General features: G+C 45.2%; 1 protein-coding gene across 4 annotated transcripts; it reads left to right on the top strand.

Moving 5' to 3' along the window:
- Positions 1-348: 348 nt before the first annotated feature.
- Positions 349-19,017, top strand: CSRP2 (cysteine and glycine rich protein 2). Of its 4 annotated transcripts, none has more exons than XM_053921036.1 (6): positions 349-368; positions 10,371-10,483; positions 13,090-13,258; positions 17,331-17,460; positions 18,084-18,177; positions 18,711-19,017. In XM_053921036.1, the coding sequence occupies exons 2-6, from the start codon at positions 10,372-10,374 to the stop codon at positions 18,785-18,787; spliced, it is 582 nt and encodes a 193-aa protein (XP_053777011.1). In that variant the 5' UTR covers positions 349-368; position 10,371; the 3' UTR covers positions 18,788-19,017. The 4 variants fall into 4 exon arrangements, with proteins under 4 accessions (XP_053777011.1, XP_053777013.1, XP_024435471.1 ...); XM_024579703.4 differs by lacking the exon at positions 349-368 and adding an exon at positions 570-796; XM_053921037.1 differs by lacking the exon at positions 349-368 and adding an exon at positions 4,991-5,009.
- Positions 19,018-21,661: the final 2,644 nt, after the last annotated feature.

Below are 21,661 nucleotides of genomic sequence, written 5' to 3'. Positions count from 1 at the left end.
ACACTTGGGGAATGAGGCGTTTTCGTAACGTCATTTATTTAGTCTAGAGGAGAAATTCTGCTCTTTAAGAACAGGAAGGTTGTGGATTCCCAGAAGCTGGGAATTGAACCAGAGACTATTTGTCCTCTGGGGAAGTTAGTCACGTTGTGTTTACTTAGAAGGATAAGGCAAGGAAGCGGGTGGTGGAAATTCCCGATTTGACCGATATTTCGTCGCTGGAGCCTCCTTGACCTTGGATTCCACCCCCCCCGCCCCCCCCCTCCCCGGCCCCTTAAGGAGACGGGACGCCCGCGGTGAGACGGGTACAGCACTGGGCGGCGGGGGCTATTTGCCGACGGGACCGTCCCGCGGCCCGCCCTCTAAGCACGGTAAGGAAGTCTCCTTTTCCAAATCCCAATTCCTTCTAGAAACAGTTCCGCCCGGGTGGGGTAGGGTGTTAAAGCCGGCCGGCTCGGTCGGGTAGGTGGGAAGTTGCCGAGTGGGCGGGAAGCAGCAGGAAGAGGCGGGATTCCTGCCTTTTGTTTCACGGTCCTTCAGCCCGGAGTCCTGCGGCGCAGACGCCCAGCCTCGAGCCAGACGCCCCCAGCCCTGCACGGCCGGTGCGGGAATCCGCGGGGCTTACCGGGGCGGGGCGCGGCAGGGTGGGGGCGTGGCTCACACAGACCCCGCCCGTGAAAGCATCTTTTAAAGGTGCCGCACTCGCTGGGCCGCGGCTTCTGGACTTCTCGCTCTCTTCCTCCTCCTCTGCTTCGCTAGCCATCTCTGCCCGCGGTGCGTGGTCCTGCCTCTGGCTCAAGTGAGTAGCGTCGGTGGAGGCGTCTCCGGCGACCCTGGGGGAGGAGGGTTCCACCAGCCGCCGAGGGTCCTCAGGCTTCCCTGCGCGCGCTGCCCGCATCTACTCTGACATCCCGATCTTGGTCCCCATTTACACCAACCATTCAACTCACCCCTGCTCTCCGATCCTCCCCATCCCCCTTCTCACACCAGCGCCCCTCCGGCCGCCCTCGGGTCCTGGGCCCGATCCTGTGCCCGCGGGGCAGATAAGTAATAGTGCATGACCTCCATATCAGTGTGTCCCTACCGGTTTTCTGAGACAGAGAGAGACACGGGGTCGAGTTTCGCGTGGCTGCTAATCAGCCTTTTTTTAGTAGCCCTGGGCCCCCTCCTCCGGCGGCGGGTTCTGTCTCCGCGGAGGGGAAGGCGGGGTCCGAGTCTTGGGGTCTCCGCTGTCTGGAGTGTGGTGCGCGCTGAGGGCGAACTTCCCGGGGGCTGCTTTGGACCCCTGGGGGTGAGGTGGGGGCTTCTTCAACCCGCGTAGCCCAGAATCCTTCCCCTGCTGTGGTAAGGAGCTACGGCATCCCATTGTTCGGTGGGCTTTGCCCACTAAGCCTCAAACCTAAAAAGGAGCAGTGAAATGTCAGAGAGAAAGCTCCCAGCTTTTCCCGGAACTTTCTGCTATTTAGGTACAAATAGGAAAGTAAAAATGCTTGGCTGTGAAATTCTGCAACAGGTCCTTGAAAATCACATCGTGGGTTTCAAAGCTCCACGTAGGCAGCCCCAGTGGAGTCTGGAGACACCCACCTCCAGCCGCTCCCAAGCTAGGACATTTGGTGAACATTATTTGTTAAATGGTTAGCTAAAATGTTTAACCTGTTTTATGTGCAGTCTGCAGACAAAGTACACTTTCATTTTATAAATGCTTTTTATTTGGGGTAACTTTATACTCGGATAGTAAGAATGGTCTCTTTAGCTCTTAACTTCTCTAATTCACCTGTTTTAAACCTCTACCTATATAAAACGCCAAGAACTCAAATACAGCAATCACAAAGTTGGCTATAATTTGCCTCACATTTTTCAGGAAAGAGATGAGCAATAATCTAAGAGGGTGAATCTTACAAAATTTCAAAGCTGCTTACCAAACTCTAACCAATTTTATCAAATCCTCCATGGTCTCCCTGCGTTGCCTTCTTGGTCATTGCTCCTCCCAGCTGATTCCTGCTGATCCTTTTATCTATACTGCTCAAGGTTCCTTCTACTCTGGGTTCTAGTTTGTTTTGCTCTTTCAGGGTGAAGTTAGATGGAGACAGGATCTGCATCCCATGAATCCTTGAAACTCACCGCCCTTGCTTGGGTTCCTTAAACAGAGTTTGACCAGAGCCATTGTTGGTTAATTGAATGAAGGAAGGAATGAGTAAGGTTGCAGTTGTAGTGAACGAAGATTTAGTGGCACTCAAGCAATGTGTGCATTAGCAGATTTGATCTAAGGTTTCTAGCATAAGTTTTTTAATGGATTCCTCTAAATATATTCAACAAATATTGGTTGATACTGTTATCCGCTAAATACTGTGCCGAAGGCAGTACTCGGTGGAGCTCTACGTCCTGATTAAATTGCCCAACTGGCAGGGCTGAAGCCAGTTGGACCCTCCAGCACCCATTGGTTTGATGACCTTGGGCAAGTTATCCTCTAACCCCAGTTACTTTATCTTGTAAAGTATGTATAATATCACACACCTTGCTGGGTTGTAAAGCCCAGCCCAGTCTGGAGAGGTTCTCTATAATTAGATACTGTTTCACATTTTGTTGAATCTTCGGGGATAAGGCTATTAGTGAAGGTCTCTTCCAGCAGTGAACACTATCTCTAGGCCTTGCCCAGCGGCCAGCTCTCTTCCCTAAGCAGACATTCAACAGGTTTCCATATTTCCCGGTCTGGTATTTGCATGGACTCCCTTGGGACCTTGATCACCAGGATGGTGCTACCTAACTGTTTCTGTGTCATGGGCCTTTCTGGCATCCTGGTGAAACCTCTGGACCGCTTGTCAAAAATGCTTAAGCGCATAAAATAAAGTACTTGGTACCACGTTCACTGATCCCCAGAATTTCAAGGATTGTGTGGACCCCCAGGTTCAAAACCCTGGCTTAGGGGAGTTTTCTCAAACTGGATTGTGGAGGAGCTGGGCACAAGTTCTGATTGTTAATAATTTTAACTTTTAGTGTAAGTCATAGAGGAAGAACCAATATAAGTATACTGTGAATCATTTGCAAAGAATATCAGGTTCCTTGCGTTTTTGCTTATCATCTATCTCATTGCCAACAGTACCACTAATTGTCCTGGACTCATAAGAAGAAACATAGAACCATGTAATACATTAGGGCCAGTTCACTGTAAGAAAGAAAGTTTCACGATGGCTTCTTGCCCAAAAGAAAAAAAGTGAAGAGAGAATTGAATCTTTATCCAGCACATAGCAGTACAGGAAATACGCAATTTAAAAACAGTCTGTTCCAAAGCCATATAAATCAGCGCTACATTTGTGTGGCTACCAGTGGTTTAGTTTTAGAGAAACATCAATCAAATAAACTCAAAGAGTGTATTTGAATTTTATTGATATTAATTTTTAGGTTGAATTGGTAATTTTGTTTTGGTTTCACAGTTATGAGCCATTTGATATCTCTATACCTCGGCTTCCCCACCTATAAAATGGGGATAATGATAATGCCTACCTCAGTTGTTGTGAGGATTAAGTTATGCTCAGTAAACTACTTAGCATAAGTAAAGCATATAGTAAGCTTTATAGAAGTAATAATGTATAATAAGTGAATAATGATGTAGTAATTATTTTTACCTATGATGTGCAGGCAATATTCTAAGTGTTTTACATATATTGTTTAATGTCAGAACTGCCTTGTGATATAAATAAGCATTATCTCCATTTTTAAATTTTTTTAAAAGACTTTATTCATTTCTTTTTTATTTTTAAATATATTTTATTGGTTATGCTATTACATTTGTCCCATTTTCCCCCCTTTACTCCCCTCCACCCTTCACACCCCCTCCCACTCCCATTCCCCTCCCCCCATTATCTCCATTTTTGAAATGAGAAAACTAGTAGATCAAATAACCAACCTAAGATCATTTGGCAGATAAACAGTAGTCTTGACAAATAAATCTTGGTCTGACTCCATGTGTAAATCTTACAAATGTTAAATTCGAATAATTAAATATCTTGCAGTTGGCACCGGTTGTGAATTGCTATGGCAGGTGCTGGAGGTCAGGGTAACTGAGTTTGTAGCCCAGTCACACTCTGATTACAATGCGATTTGCTGGGTAGTGTCCAGATCTCTGTCAGGGATAGTGCTGTACTCTAAGTTGAAGCTGTAAGTCATAGCAGACTATCGTATTAGTAATGAATGGTGAGGAGGAAGACTGGGTAGAGGAGAAGGTGTTTCTGTGTGCAGGTCTTTGGTACCACAGGACTGATAATTTTCAGGTGACTTGAATGGTCTCAACCCTTAAATCAGAAATGGGAGTTTTGGGGACAGTTTAAGGACCTGGAATCAAACAAGCATGGATTGAGCCTGGATTTGCTTCTTTGGGGGTCAGTGACCTCAGCAAGTCACTTTACCACTGAACTTTTTGCAGCCACATTCAGGCCCAGTAGTACTCGTGAAGGAAAAGGAAACCAGCATTGGTGGGGTACAGGCTCTTTGCCAGGTACTTCAGGAGCGGTATCTTATTAAATCCTCCCAGCCACCCTGTGAGGGTGTTCTCGTTAGTTTTCAGGTTATAGCTGAGGACGTCGAGGCTCAGAGCTTAAGGAGTTTGCCAGGATCATGCAGCTGCTGATGGACTTTCACACTCCGAGTTGCACACTTTCCCTTTACCAGGTGTGTCTCGGAGGTGGCATGTGCACTGCAGTTTCCCTGGCAGACATTGTTAATCGCAACAATCTTTAATGTGGAACCTCGACTGAACTTCAGAATCTTTCTCAGCACAGTTCAGGAACCCCCTTCCGGTGGATCTACGGGACGAAACCGTGTTGCCATCCCTGTAGAAGCAGACGGCGCAGACTTCGCAGCGCCCTCTCTACACGCCTCTGTGTCATTGCCTATGTTGTGTTGCTGTCATTTGTGTGCGGATTTCTGCCCCGACGGTTGGACTCCCTGAGAAAGAGGCACACTTCATGAGAACCCTTTTACCCTCAACTCCTGACCCAGGATGTGGCTCATAAAAGGTTGAATTAATACTTTTGTACGAGAACGCCATAAACAGTAAAGTATTGTACAGCGTGTATTAGCTGTCCCAACCCTAGAACAATTACCTGAGACACAGAAATGAAGTCAGGAGTTAGCTGGGTGAGGGAGGGAGGGAGGGCAGTTGCCCTGAGGGAAGGGGTTGGGGCATAAGGACGAATGGATACATGAGATGGGTAGAAGAACATGGGTATTGACAACAAGGATTGAACTTTGCTAAATGTTGATGATAGAGACTACCAATAATTGAGTGCCTACTATAAGCATTTTCTCAGCTCATTCTCTTAACAATTCTGTAAGAAAGGTACTGTTATCCTCATATTACATAAGAGGGAAATGAGACTATGTTGACTCCAAAATCCATGCTCTTAATTCACCCCTAGGCTGAGAATCTGAAAGGCCAGCTAGAGGATTTGGCTTTGGTAGAAGGAGTCAAATGACACACAGAGCCAATCACAGAGACACAAGGGGTCTGTCCTTGGTTCACGGTATTCGCTTACATGAAGGAGATTAAGGTAATTTGGGTAGAAGAAGAAACAATTTTTAGAATGGTCATTGAGTAAAGCTTCATTTCCAATTATTGACAGCTCTTAAACTTTGGCCTTGTTAAAAATTATTGTAATTGGGGACAATGCTACTAACTTACATTCTTTAGCAAGTGACCCCTCTGGATGTGGCTGAAGATGAAACTGATGTATAATAAAAAATTCTCTTTTTGGGAAATTGGATTATAACCACATTCTAGTGTAACAACGAAGCTATGCATGCGGTAATATAATGTCAGAGCTTCTGGAAGCATTTAGAATGTGGGGGTATTGACAGACTCGCTCCAAACCTTTGGTATTAGAACAAATAACAAACTACAAGTGGTGACATGTAGTCTCGAAATTCATGGTTTCAAGTCATTCCGATTCTAAAATAAGACGGTAAATGCCGCAGGTGGTAAGAGTGATTCATGTGCTCACTTTGCGGCTCTCCTTGGTTATCTAGAGAATGAGGTAATTGTACCACAAGGTGACTCAGGGTTAGACAATAGTAATTTTCTTCTGGGGGTAGGTCTTAGGAGTTTTGGGCGGCGTCTTAGACTGAGGAGAAGCAGCGAACAGAAATTGCACGTAGTATGCCGGCGTCAACAAGCTTTTCAATCTAACCCAGTGCATGAGTCCTCGTGCTGAAACTCTTTCAGACACCGGAAACCAAAACCAAGGCGGAGCAACAGAACAAGCCTGTTCGGCCAATTTGTGCGAAAAGTGTGTGAAGTGGGATTTTATTTCTCCTCTTACCATTCTGTAAATTAATACATAGGATTAGGGCGAGGCACGCAGCCCACATTGCTCAGTGAAAATCCAGTTTGCTGTGATTAATGTCAGCTGTTGTGAAGTTGTGCAGCCAAGGGGCTGTGTGAAAAATGAAGCCTCGGGTTTCCTTACATGCATAGCCACGCCAACGGGTGACAGAAGGGAAGACGATCACACCTCCCCCTGCCAAGTGCGGGACATGGCCACAGGAGTTCACCCTGCAAGTGTGAACAGGAGCTTCATTGCTTAGACAGTCACCACAAGTGGAACTATCATATTTGCAGTCTGTTTCAGTGTCCCAGGGAAAGAAGGTTTCTGAGTGACCAAACAGCTCCGTTTTTTCTTTATCCTGTTTGTGGTTCCGAGCTCTGTTGGATAGGTGCTGGTCCGTGGGTTTTCCTGCTGGGGTACTGAGAGCAGGGTGGACAGTATGAGATTCCCCCTCCTCCTTCAAGCTAATGGTCCCTTTATGTCTACCAAGGCATTTGTTTACCGCGTTTTGTCTTCTCGGTGTCTGAGAGAGGGAGAGGGAGAGAGCTTCAGTTCCCTACTTCGCAAATGAGAATCTGAACTATATTATAGATAAGCCCAAGGTTGTACAACCATTACAATAGTAAAGTTAACCCGGGTCTGTCTAAACCAACCTCCCCCTCCCCTCCCTCCTCCTTTCTTTTCCTTTTTCCATTGGGAAGTATTTCAGACATACACTCTAGAGAATATAAGGAACACTCAAGTACCCACTGTCCAGCTTAGAGAATAAAACAAGTTGAGCTGAAGCTTTCTGAGGACGCTCCTTCTGTTACACCATTCGCCAGGACCACAGAGGGGGTTATTCAGAAATCTTTAGGAAAGCTTTGAAACTGGATGGGACTTTAAAAAAGTTAATGACTTGAAAATTTTACTTAGACTCCAAAAAAGTGACAAAGAGAAATAGAGCAATTCTGCCTTTGTCTTGAGAGGTATAAGATCTAATTGGGAATCATACCAACGGGTTGAAAGAGGAAGGATTCTTTAAAACGATGGACATGAAATATTTCGATATAAGCCAAGTACTCTGGTAGGTGGGAGGATGTGGGGGGAATACAGACGTGTGGTCTCCACCCCTCAGGGGAAGAAGTTTATTACATAGTAAGCTGAGTGCTGGAGAACTTTGATGGCTACTTCCTGAAAAGATGACACATTCACATTTGGCTCCTGTGGATGTACAAGAGAAATTAGACTTGACATGCAGGAGGTGAATTTAAGTAACCCCGAATTACGTAAAACGTCCAAGCTGCTCGAGAGAGAATAACAAAGTGATGTTCGGTTTTTAAAAATGTATTTTTAAATGTTGTTCAGAGACAACCCCCAGGATAGTGTTAACTTTGATGGAAATCTGACTTATTGGTGATGGCTCCAAAGAAAATATGTGGGACAATGGAAGATGACAGGTCGATAGTAGACAGTAGACTTTCTAATACGATGATAAATGACTACACAGTAACAAAATAGGTTAAAAGCCAGCTGGGCTATTCATTCTTGGGATCCGATTTTAAGTATTGTAATGTCATTACCTACAAGCCTGAATCTGGTTTTTGGTTTACTCAGGAATCACGAGGGTAGTGCTCCCAGATGTCTGTTGCCTACTGAGAGCGTTCCAGAACACAGGTAGCTTTGGAGCCATGGGGCAAGGTCAATACCGCTAAGTGCACTCCAAACTCAAGCCAGTGCAGGCAGTGGGAGCCAAGGCTTTGTGTCAGGTTGTACAGCCAGGCTCAGGTTTCATTGTATGTTTAAACAATGGAGCACCTGTCTCCAGGGAAGGGAATGAGAGATTTACACAACTACTAAAGGAAAGCTCGCAAGGATGTTCTGTTATTGCAAGATATTGACCCTGTGTGGACGCCTTCACAGTAGCCTGGTAACACTGTGGACCCTTGGAATTACTTTGTTCCTGCCTGAATAAGGGAAGTAGGCTTTTTGCAAGTTGAAACTGAGTGTTGGGTGATAACTAGTCCTATCAGTCAGGTGTCTTTGTGTGAGTATGTGTGTTATTGTTGTTTGTTTCAAGGAACGGGAGCGCCATCTCCAAATGACTTGAAAAGAGAATTTTTTGGCTCACCTAGAGAGTACAGGATTGGATGAGGCATGGCTATAAAGTGTCTACATCTGGTCTCTCCATCTCTGTTTTCCTCTGTGTTGGCTTCAGTCTTAGCCTCTTTTCTTACAGTGGCTAGAGACAGTTGCTAGCAACCCCACCCCTGCATCCACACAGCTCTAAACCAAAGCCCCGGATTTCACTTGCACTGAATTGGTGTGGGTCGTGTACCGGTTCCTAAACCTGTCCCCCGTGATCTGGCCGCCATGACTGAGTCACAAGCCCAGCCCTGGAGTTGATGGTAGAGTCAGTACTGTTCTACCAACGCTTCTCAAACTACCTGTGATAAAGGACAGAAAGGGCCTTTTGTTTATTTCAAAGTACTGATCGATTCTGTGACTCTACGCTGTTCACCAAGATGAGTTCACTGATCATGCTCTTGTTACAGCATGCATTGCATGGAAGTCTAGAAATGCTTGCCTGAATTTTGTCTTGAATTGGTACTTTCTGAACCAGAGGGTCTAAGGAAGAGATGTGTGCTTCCCTGAAGAGAATCTGGGGAAAGTATTATCAGAAGAGGCCCAAGAGAATGCGTGCTGGGTGCCAGAAAGACGCCCGACACAACAATTCACTCTTTCTTTTGGGAAAGTCTCAGGGCCATGTTCAGAGTCGATGGGTTCTGGATGGTCTTAATGTTGCAGGAATGGGAATTTACTGCCCTCCTGTTTACTTTTTTTACTGAAGACTCCTCGGTCTTTTTGCTTAGCAGCCCTCCTTCCCCTTCTTTTCTAGCCACGTTTGAGTTAGTAAGGAGGTTTCGGCTTTCTTAACCAGCTAGTGCCTAGAGAAGCCAGTAGCTTACCTGAGACTTAACAGGCAGCAGCTGCAAATACCACCCACAGAAGGGAAGTCTGAAAATGATGGTAGGATATAAAGGAATTCTTTTGTTGTGTTCTGAGGGCCCAACTCAGGGCAGGGCAGACATGACACCCTGTCCTTTTCTGTACTGGTGCGGGCACAAGAGTCCGTTGGCCATTCAGAGCTAAGCATTTAAATGGGGGCCAGGTAGACACGTTCATTGAGAAGGAAATTAGAACACGTTGGCCCTACATCCTAGCAAGGGAGCGAGCTGAGGATGTAAAAACTTCCAGCTCTAACACAGCTTCGGGCCACATTGCTCAGAGCTTACTCTGACACACCCAACAGACTTCACTTTGCTGGGAAGCGAACTTGGTAGCACGTTCCGTTCATGTGTTCATGTGGATTGACAGCCCCGGGCCAGAGGAAAGATTAACTGTTGGCTGGACTAGGGAAGGACAGCCATCCGGGCGGGTGTTTGTTGTGGTTACAGCCAGGCTCCGTGCCTGCAGGCGCGCTGGTCAGAGACCGGCTCTTTATGCTATAATCTCACATAACTTGAGCAGACAGATACAAGATGTGTTTTTGCAGGGCAACGCAACACTTCCTTCCTCCTTAGAAAGTGTGTCATAACTTGTATAAGATGTTCAGAATTTGATAGTGTTATAATGAATTAAACGTGTAGTAAAAAACTCCACCCAAGTGTAAGTTCTTCAGCTAAGTTTTTAAAAACCATTCATTATGCGTGTGTGGGGGTGGTGTTTGCCTCTCCACTCCCCACCTTTACCTCCTGTGGATGCCAGTGGCATAATTTGTTTTGTGCCTGGCGACCCAAACTATTGTAGTGAATGTAGGTCCTTTGTCCTGTAGGACAAAAAGGAAAAAACATTGTGCATGACAACCCAGAGCTTTCTAATGAAAGACCTGTAATTCGGGAGAGGAGATGGGGTCATTTTGGAGGCATGCAGGCCTTTTAATTAAGACGTGGTTAGAGTGGTTCATAGAGAACCAAAATCTTCCATGATCCCTGGGTTTAAACAGCCCCCAGGGAGCTTGTAAGACACCTCACAGGGTATGGGGTCATTCTAATAACCCTTTCATCCCTTCAGAATGCCCGTGTGGGGAGGTGGAAACAAGTGCGGGGCCTGCGGGCGGACCGTGTACCACGCGGAAGAGGTGCAGTGTGACGGCAGGAGCTTCCACCGCTGCTGCTTTCTGTGCAGTAAGTATCTCCCCGGCTCAACCCGGGACCCTTTATGTGTAAGAAGCTTCAGTCTACTTACTTTAGGAAAAAACCTGTGGTTTTGTGAACAAAGATTATTTTAGAAGCACAAGTGGTTCTTGCCTCTCTAGTTCTCCTGGACCTTGTAAGTGCTCAGCCCAGCAGCGCGAACAGCAGGGGGACCCAAGACACTCGGCCTTCCTGGGTCCTCCTCGCCCCGAGTCTCCATTTGGCCTTGACTCACCTCATTTGTTACGTCTGCCTCCCCTGCTTCGTCCCCTGAGAGTTCAGTCATTTATAGTCTGGCAGCTCACAGGGCTCCTGGCACACCATCAGGGGCTCGGCTGCCGTTTCCGAGGGAACGTGTGGCTCCTCACCCAGCCAGCTTTCTCCTTCTGGCTGGGCTCCTATGCTTGGAAGCTGACTGCTTGTTTCTCACTGCACTATTAGTCGAAATTCAAATGTCAAGAAGCTCCGTTTCTCTAGAAGGGCATATTCTGTTCTCTCTGCTAGTGAATATTCAGAGTTATTTCTGGTTATTGACATCCTACATTTAAGGGAAAGGAACTTAGGATATGAAAATCCCACAGAAGCAAGTTGGACATTACTATTGTTTCTAGAGGGGAAATTATCAGAGGGTCTGATTTAGGTAGGAAGTGGGACATAAAACCACGCAGGCCTCCGTACTCGAAAGAGTAAATACCTGGTAATGGAGAGACGGGGATAAGAGATAAGCCCCTTCTCTGCTGCATGTTCCCTCCAAGTCTTCAGTTTCAAAACAGGAGAGCAGTCTCATCAGAAAGCTCTTCGCTAATCATCTTCTGATTTAAATGACAAAATTGTTTCTTATGAAGGATTTGTTACGGAGGAACCCACCGATATGTGCAGTTACTTGCTTTACCTATAGCACTGCACAGTGAACAGGACTGTTAAAAATAAACTTGGTTACACTAAAATAATCTCTGGAGAAAACGTCTCAAGTTTTAGTTGTCCTTTGCCTTCTAGGCGCCAGCATTCGAGGTGTCTGGACCTTTTTATAGTGTAACTGCTTTGCAGAGAACTAGAAATACAGCATAAAGCCACAGTAACAAAGAATAAAAAGACAACCTGTGAATGTTTGCTAGTAGCCTCCATGATGGCTACCATTTCTCAGATTTGGTTTAACTATTCCTTGTCTTAGAGGTTACTTTTTTTTTTTTTGAGAAATCCATTTTTCAGCAGGTTTGTAGTTAAGAGTCTGTGAACACAGAGGAAGTGCAAATACTTTAGAAATTCTTAGTTTCATCCAGGTTAAGCCATGGTGTTTACACCATAATAAAGTCAGTGTTTACGAAATGTGAGGGTTTTTTACTGGTCCTTTTTACTACTCCTTCCTAATATTTGTCTCTGCTGACTTAAAGCCTTTTAAGGAAATAAGACTATTTGGAATAGGGGTGAGGACTGGGAGAAGGAGAGGTGGTTGTGTAATAAAATTTTCCTATGCATGAGCTTGCCTTGGTTATAGATGTTTTTCAAAACAGCTTACATACGAATTTGTATTTAGAGTCTGTGAAGGGTGTTTGCTCTTCGGCAGTGTGTGCCGGTGACCTGTGTCTTCAAGCAAATGTATGTCAGTACTTGAGTCGGCACAGCAAGGTTCCAGAGAGGGCGATGCCATTTTGTTCTATTCTCTTGGTCTAAGATAATAGAGACTTCAAATTTACCTCTATTTTCAGCCATCCGAATAGTCGCCTTTCCTGGCCCATCTCTTTCTTTCTCTCCTCTTTTTGTTTCTCCCCCTCTTTTAAAGAAGAGGGGGAGACCCCTTGTTCTACTACACTGATGTTGGATTGTGCCACCAATGAGCTCCCTCACAATCTCTTTTTTTCCTCAAGCTTAACTGAAGTTTTAGAAAGTGAAATAATGTCTGGAATAAAGATGACACTTGGCAGTTTTGTGAACTGGAGTACATAGAAATGCCTTGTGACAAGAAACCCATCCAGAAAGATTGCGTTCTCCTGTGGGATGGAAGGGAAAACCAATGCAGACTGGAAAGCACTTGATCTTCAGACGGCCTTCGGGGGGAAGCCGCGGAAAAGCCAGGAGCTGGAAAAGTAATGCTCTTTGTCCTCGAGACTGGTGGTGAAAACTAGGACTCTGGATTGGACGGAACGCGGTTTTTATCCCAGGGGCGTTTTCAGGGAGGGCTTGCTTTCGTTGGTTGCTAGGCTCTGATGTCGCGGCGTTTGTAAGGAGAGGCCCTAAGGACTTGGGTGTTGCGGGCTTGGGCGCGCAGTGTTCCTTTTGTTCGTGCCATCAGCGCCATCCCAGACTTCTCTCCCTCCTGCTAGAAAGGCGAATCATACTGAGAAGTTCGAGGCTTCAGGGCGTTAAGATTCTGATACGTTCCTGAAGCAGCGGCCGTGCGCCCGGAGGAAGGCAGACGGCCTCTGATGCAGCCGAGCAGACCAGAGGCTGCCCCCGGGCTTTGGGGGAACCACGGAATAAACTAGGAATGTGAGCGAGCCTGTGCCGCTACCATTTGTTGACCATGTGTCTCTGCCCCCATTGTTCCCAGGGAAAAGTGTCTTTGGCACAGCTTTAAATTCTAACTTTCTCCCCCTCAGTGGTTTGCAGGAAGAATTTAGATAGCACGACAGTGGCTATTCACGATGAAGAGATCTACTGCAAATCCTGCTACGGAAAGAAGTACGGGCCAAAAGGCTATGGCTACGGCCAGGGCGCCGGCACGCTCAACATGGACCGGGGCGAGAGGCTGGGCATCAAGCCAGAGAGGTGAGTTAGGACCGTGCTTGTTACCTGCAGAAATGAGTGGTAGCTATTAACGTTGTTTGGCGAACAGGAATCTGGGAGTTCTCAGACTTTTATCTTAAAATAAATCAAGTGACTCAGATTTTCTTGTATAAACTAGTCACTATTGTTTGATCTCAAAGCATTGACAGTTTTGGACCTAACACAGTTCATGGTGCTTATCCAAGTGACTTCTAGTCCTGGTTTGAGAGCATTCCAAAGTGCATCACGCAGTCACGATGTCCTCGAAATCACATGGTTTAAATTTGCTTCCATTTCACAGCACGCTGGAGACCAGATGTAGGGAAGGCAAATGATAAAGAAATGAGGCATCTGAGTCATGAGATGCATTTCTCATGTGCGATTGAGCAGTCAGTAAAAATTCCTCAGTCGCTCCTCGGGTGTGAGAGTGTTGCATCATCAGGAAACTACTCTTCCCTAGCTTAAAATTTCTTAAAAATGCCACTTTTTTTCTGTTTTTGAGGCTGAGACAATTAGTATTAAACTGTAAAGGTTTCAGTACTAAAGTAGCAAGGTGCTAAGTCTGCTAAACTTTACTTAGTATTCCCTGATCAGGCTACCTCATTTCTTCATTGGGGATTTCCTCTTATTTGATGCGGACATCCGCAAGCAGTGTCCACGGCGTTGTGGCTAAGATGAGACAAATTCACACGGACTACTGAGTCCTGTGGAAGAAAAGGGACGGCAGGGCCACTCTCTCAAGGGGAGGGCACTTACCCTTGCCTGGACAGGCTTTTATTGGCTTAATTTGCATAGGAATACAGGGCGTGTATGGAAAGCTCATCAGTCATTGTCAGGCAGAAATGATCAAATAATAGATAACATTCAGAGAACTATGACAGCTTATTTAGAGTCAGGGTCAGATAGCTAAAGGGCTGTAAAACTTTGGGGAAACAAACTCATTTCTTGCTTAGACCCTTATTATTTAGATTGAGGGTATTAGCAAAGCAGGTTTCACAGGATTTTATGCATTCTTTCTCAGGCCTGATCACCCTGGGGAACCTGCCCTTTCCTGCACAGGGCCACACCCACCTCCACCATTGTTTCAGGCTTAAGTCAGGGAGGGGAAGTAAGGCAGCCAAGAGATTAGGAGACTTCTGGCAGACAGAATGAGGACTCGGCTATGTTAAAGCCAAGGGGCGAGGGTCCATCACCCCCCCTTTCTGTAGTTCCCCAAGTTATTCTCTGATGGCCCCGTCGCGACCGTGCCTGTCTTAGGTCGTCCCTCTCTTGAGGAATCTTACCCGTCATTGGCTAACCAGTCATCTGCCCAGGGCCAAGCAGGGTGAAGTAAAAAGGGGCAGAGGTGGTGCCCCTGCCAGGGAGATAAGCTTTGTCTCCTAAGTGGCTTATGGTTCCAAGGTCTCTCACTCAGGCCTAGCCATGGGGAGTTATAGCTTCTGAAACCAGGCAGGGCGGTTTCCCAACACTTACTTCTATTTTTGACCCAATTATTCCCTCATTTGACCTTCACATTTTTCCAGATCCATTTTATATCAAAGAAGCCAAAATTGGTTAACATTCCAGTCAGATGGCCTTTTCCTGGACAAGACCATTAACGGTGCCCTTCCTGTGCGCTGGACACCGTGCGGCAGTAACGCACGTTAGCTCGTGTGATCCTTACAACAGCCCTGCCAGGTGGGGCTACCGCCTTACTCAGGAACAAACTGAGACAATGGGAATGAAGTGATTTGCCTGAAGTCACACTGCTAATTAATGGTAGATAATTGTAGGAACTGGAACTTAACCTAGTCTAACTCCAAACCTTATGATCTTAAACACGGTACATTATGGCCTGCCCCAAATTATTGAGTGCCTGTTGTCTGCTGAACATTTATGTTCATTATGTATAATCCTCACAGTCACTGAGTTTAGATACTTTGTCCCTATTTTATAGATAGGACATTAAGGCTCAAGTCACAGCAGTAAGTGGCAGAGCCAGAACTTGAACCCATGTCCATTTGGCTCCCAAACCAGTGCCGCATTGTGTACTACATCAAGGCCCACCTTTCTGTTACTGGGTTTTCTCCACACTCAGTTGTGCACCAGTTGTGCAAGGGCCGACTCATTCATTGTTGCACACCATCACTTACAGGAGCCCAGCTTGTCTTTGTTACACTTCATTGTTCTTATTCTGTTCTCCTTTTCCAACTCGTAGAATCCAGTCATTTCCCACGATCTTATTTTCATACCTTTCAAAACATAGACATTTGTATTCCCACCCCCAAACAAAACCAAATTCACTCATGACCCCAAAAGTCAGGCAGTGGCGGTGGCCATGGTTTTAGGAGCAGAGACCAGTGGACCTTCCTCTTTCCTCCTGCTCCCCCATCTTCAACACCTGTTGAGCCCCCTGTTGAGACCTGTCTCAACGTCTGCTTCATCTCTTCCCCTTCTTAGCCTGGCCACACACTTACTATCCTTCAGGACCAAGCCGACTACCTTTGGTCTGGCTCCCCCTTGTGGCGAGTGGTAATTGCAACAGTCAGGGGACCAAAAGCCTTTTCAAAGCTCTCGCGGAGAGGCAGCACTGGATGGGCAGAAACACTGAGGCCCACTGGTGGTTTTCATTCAGGTCCACCAGTTTACTGACCCCCTAGCCTTTCAGAAAGTTGCTCAACATCTAAGCCCCCATTTCTTCACCTGTATTTTGGGGGTAACAATTATCCTTAACCTACAAAGTTGTTAGAAGGCAGGTGGGAGATAATCTATATGAAGTTCTTGTTAGTACGATTGACAGATTTGGAAAATAACAAAACTGAAGTGTTGGATATCTGTAAACAGCATCTTTTTAAAGACCACTTTTAAAGGAAAGCATATATACAGCAGGTTGTGGAAACATTTTTAAAAGTATGCCTCTCCAGGGACAGTTGGAGAAACCATTACTGTGTTAGTGCTATGAATTGGTATTTGTTGCTTAGAATAAAATTTCCAGTGGCCACATCAAACATGATTTTAAGAAATGCTGTGCGCTGGCCAGTGTGGCTCAGTTGGTCGGAGTGGCAACCTGCAACCCAAAAGGTTGCGGGTTCAATCCCTGGTCCAGGCACGTGTGATCCCCAGTCTGGGTGTGGACAGGACGCAGCCAGGTGATGTTTCTCTCTCACAGCAATGTTTCTGTCTCTCCCTTCCTTTCTCTTTAAAAGTGATGAGAATATAATGTCCTTGGGTGAGGATACAGTTTTTGAAAAATATTATACTGTATAATTTTTTTCCAGTAAGAAAAATTGATACTTGTTACCATTTGCTACATGCTAACTATTGTTATTATATCTGATCTGCTCGACTAGTTTTTAAGGTTCTAGAAGGGCCTTTAAATCTTCTCCAAGCCCAGAATGGTGTTCTGCATAGTACGCACACTAACACTGAATAGGAAAAAATTAGAAAGCAAGGAAAATACAGTTTACCCAGTGACCTATAATAGTGACAAAAATACTACTCAAGAGAAAAAAGTAAAGATAAATAGATCACATAGTAATAGGCAAATTTTCTGAAGTATTTTCCCACAAAGAAAGTGGTAGAGTCAGTTTCCCCTATGTAAGCTATTGGGAAATAAATTTGTAAAACATGCTTAATTTTCTTAGTTATAGACTACTTAAGTCAACTGACCTATATGCAAAAACTGCTTAAGTTAACATTGATTTTCAATTTCGTGTAAAGTAAAAAGCTAGATGGGATTCTAGTGGCGCTAGTAGGACTCTGGGTCAAGAATGTGTGTTTGGATGGGATTTTACAGAACACAGCCTCATGGTTTTCATGGAGAGGCTAGCCCTGGGGAGTAATGAAAGTGGATGAAATTAGGCTTGAAAAAAGAGATATTTAAGTTTGGGTCTTTTTGTAATAATGATGAACTGATAAACAGGTTAAAGTAATAACTCTGGCCAGCACCTGAGATCATTCTCCTTTCTTCTTCGCCCTCTGCTGGCTGCCCCCATGGCACAGTACAGCAGGAAGTCCCAGAGTCCCCTGTGCCTACCTTATGGACTTACAAGGGCCCTTTGGAAAACCTTCCATTATTTTGTCTCCTTTCCATTAGTGTTCAGCCGCACAGGCCTACAACAAATCCAAACACTTCTAAGTTTGCTCAGAAATACGGAGGTGCTGAGAAGTGCTCCAGATGTGGGGACTCCGTGTACGCTGCCGAGAAGATCATCGGGGCAGGAAAGGTAGGACGGGGTTTGGCAGCGACAGCAGTTCATGGCCACTCCCCACTGTCTGCCTGTAGCCCTCCACATCCCACTCGGGCACTCTGTCTTATACGTAAATGCCTTGGTGTAAACTTTTCCTTAACTGCATTTCCATTGGAATGGTTAATTTTTTGAAGCGCCGCCCTTATCTGACAGCAGGTTGACAATGACAACGGCCGGGCTGTTCACCAGTGTGCACTCTGCAGGTTGTTGGGTGTAGTGGCAGAAAAGCAGTGAGCCGCAGCCAGGACGCCTGCTGCGATCCTGGTGTGCGGATGTAGAATTTACTTAGTCACTTCCCCTCTGACCTTCAGGGTTCTCAGCCATAAAGGCGGCGGTGTTTAAAGTGCGCACCAGGCTTGCCACAGGCTCTCAACTGCTCTTAGCGAAGGGCCCTCCCACGGCACAGCGCCCAGCCCCTGCCTTCTATGGCTGGAGTCTGAACTCAGACCAGCAGTGTAGACACTGGGGAGGTGCAGGCCCAGCCTTCTGGGTGGGCTGAGCCCCAGCAGTCAGGAGCTCACTGTGGGTTGATCTTCCCGCGAGTCTAACCCGTACTGCAGGAAACCGGCCTCTGAAACTTAGTTATTTGTCTCTTTCAGCCCTGGCACAAAAACTGTTTCCGATGTGCCAAGTGTGGAAAGAGTCTCGAATCCACAACTCTGACTGAGAAAGAAGGTGAAATCTATTGTAAAGGTAACATTAATTTCAGCAACCGCTATCCGCATGAATAGCCCATGCTGGCTGGCTCTTCGTTAACAAGTGTCGTCAGCACTTTAAAAAAGAACCAAAAAGTACTCTGAAAACGGGGGAAGGAGTGATAGTGTCACTGGTTGTTTGAAAGAAGATCTAAATAAAAATAAATAAGTAGAAGATCTAGAGACACTTAGACATGACAGAAAACCACAGAACAATTTTACATTGACACAGTAAAGTGCCCGATCATTAAAACGCCCCTACCAACAAAAACAAACACCCCAGAACAAAGTCTTCTTTCAACTTCTTGTTATATCTAACTTGTCTGGCCTGATTGTCATGCTTGTACATCCGTGGGACCACGCACACTGTGCAACCAGAACACTTGGAATTGGCCTTTATATTTACTCCATCCTTACTAAGTTGAACTCTTTTTTGGCATAGTCAGCAGTTTTTGTTTGTTTTTTAACTTATGGTGGGTCTTAAGCAATAAGCTCAGCGGGCTGGCAGTAACTCTCCCTTTTCTTTTGTAGGGTGCTACGCAAAGAACTTTGGGCCCAAGGGATTTGGCTATGGCCAAGGAGCAGGAGCCCTTGTTCACGCTCAGTAAAGGTGTAAACCCAGAACCGCGATCGCACACTGAGAATCTCTACGTAATCTAGGCACAGATAATCTAACACTAAACTACTGTGAAATTCTACCAGCACTCACGTACTGTATGTTGCCCGTACTTGGATAGGCTGGCTGACTAGTAGGAAGAGAGCACTGTCTCCTTTTGCTTTATCCATCAGCATTTTCAAGAACCACTTCTTTTACATTTTAAATAAAAGTTCAGCTTGATTTGGGTGTTCAGTGTCTTTCAGTTAACCTGTTGGAAGAGCGGTTGTGATTTAGGTGAATGGAAAACCCTTTGGGTCCCTACCTTCATTTTACTCGTAAACAGTGTCCACCCCATTATCCAGTTGACTCACTAGGTTAATGTTTCCATTATAGCTCTTGGAAAAGATTTCTTTTTTAAGATGGTAAGTGTGCCTCCAGAGGGAGGGTTACTAAGCAACAGTCCGTGCCATTCAGACTCCTCAGAGCTAGCCTTTCAGCAGTGCAGTATCTCCTCTGGCAGGGGGGTTACTCCTCTTTCGGAGCAGTTTCCTAAAGAATGAATGGCTCCTAGACATCCTGCACTAGAATCACATGAGCGTATTAAAAGGCAGAATCCTAGGCCCCACTTCAGCCCCATCACAGCAGAATCAGCAGGGGCAGGGCTGTAGCCCTTTCAACAAGCTCCTCAGAAAGGTGCATTGATCTGGGGTGGGTACACTGTTAAAACTTAAAGATTCTCCTCTATACCTGAAGATCATTATGAACAGCTGCCTGCTGACAACTATCAAGTCTCAGGCTTAGGGTGACCTTTCTACTAAACCCTAGAAATGGGAGTGCTTTTCCCCCATATTTCAATTCTGCTAAGTAGCACACTGCATTGTCCTGGCTCATGAAGCTGGCTCAGGTAGAAGAGTATTATTAGACTATGTAACGAATGTTTTCGTTATTTAGAAACCTTTTGTTCTTTACCAGAGACTCACTCAATCCAAACTTTTATTTTCCAGGGGTAGGTCTGAAATTGGTGTGTTTCAGTGAAATTGAATCTGCCTAATCTGTGAACACATCTTAATCTTTTCCAAAGCCTATCTTGACATGTTACTGGTATGTTGCTTATTTTGAAGAGCTAAAGGAGTTGTGTTACGTGTGACGTAAAAAGATAGCAGAAAGAAGTCAGCTGAGGGTATACCAGGTGAAAGAATTCAAGCTCATTTATGCTGTAGCCTTGAGGACTTCAAGAGTTCCATTGTGGGAGAGCCTTTTCTTTAAGCACACTACGCCAGTTTATTGGCAATAGAGGAGATACCTTGATATGACAACTTAATGCAGTAATTCCTCTGTGGAAATTTAAAAACCCGTCCATGAATTCTTTGACAGTCTAATTCCCTTCCCTTTGAACAAAAGCTAACCTTGGTGGCATTTTTAACTAACAACATTTGATGGACAAGGCTAGGTTAAAAAAATAAAAAAGGCAATACAGCTTCCGTTGCTTTCTCTTGGGATGCTCACTCTTAGAACTCAGCCACTGTGTTTTAAAGAATCTCCAACTCCATAGGGAAGCTAAATGCAGGTATTATAGACAGAGCCCCTTGGCTGACATCTGACCCCTCACCTGGACCAACCAGCACACTTGGAGTGATTCTTTAGATTACTCCATTCCCATGTCTGAACCATTCCAGCTCACAGAAGGGGACTAAAGGGAGACATTCCTGCTGAGTCCTGACCAAATGCAGATCTGTGAACAAAAACACCATTTTCAGCCACTAAATCTAGGGGAGGGGAGTTGTTGAGGGCAGGAATAGATTACCCGAATGTTATATGTATTATTAAACTTCCTCACAGAGCCAACATTTCCCACACTTAGTATAGTGTTTCCCAGTTGTATTGGAGATGCTCGTAGGTACACTACAGGAAAATATTCTAAGTGAATTGCCAGGTGCCTGGTAATTTAAGATTTGTCTGATAAAATAAACAATTTAGAAACCCATTTGTAATGTGAATTATCCTTAAATTGGGAGCCATGGCAAAACTCCAAAACTGTGAACTTACCTTCCAGCAGTTTCAGGAGTGAAAAAGGGAATCTGGCTTTGGGAAGACTGTTCTGGGGCAAATCACTTTCATCGTTTGGATGTAAATCAACACGGTGGCGCCAAAGAAGTCCAAATGTGGTATTAAAGTGCTGCATGGCAAATACACATTTTCCCTTTAAAAATGGCACATTTTGAGTATTTTCAGCCCCTTGTGATTTGGTATGTTTATGGAGGACTGCTGGCAGAACTCTGATTCCAAAGTGACTTCCTCATTACGTTTAGGAAGTGCTGCCGCCATCATACTGACGATCTTGAGATGCAGTGGTTGAGAAGTCTGTTCCCAACTTGGAAAAGGCCTGACACTCTGTTAGTTGCCCAGAGGACCACTAACATCTTGAACCCTGGGAAATGCTGGTCTGGCCCACTGGTTTTCAAACTTCTTGATCTACAGACCCCTCAACATTCTTAAAATTATTGAGGACCCCAAAGAACTTTCGTTTATGACAGTTATATCTGCCAATATTTTCTATGTTAGAAACTAAATTTAAAAAAATATATTAACTCAGACTTCCACTTACAGTCAAGTTGAGGTAAGAGGGACAATATTTACCTTCGCTAGAAACAACCAAAAACAGGCATGAAAAAAAATATGGTTTTAAATACACATATATAAAACTATACGGTTTTGTGACAATTGGACGACAGACAACAAAGAACAGTTATAGGGAAAATGAGATCGATCTTGGGACTCGCTAAGCTTACTGCTTTGACCTTCCAACCTACAGTGCAAGGAGGTAAAACAGGTGGAACTGGACACATCCCAAGTTTGGGAAATGAGGACGAGTTCAGAGAGACTG

Source organism: Desmodus rotundus, chromosome 3 (genome assembly GCF_022682495.2).
Source record: "Desmodus rotundus isolate HL8 chromosome 3, HLdesRot8A.1, whole genome shotgun sequence".
Lineage (NCBI taxonomy): Eukaryota > Metazoa > Chordata > Mammalia > Chiroptera > Phyllostomidae > Desmodus > Desmodus rotundus.
The sequence above is the reverse complement of the archived record's forward strand: the minus strand, read 5'-3'. Positions and strand labels throughout refer to the sequence as shown.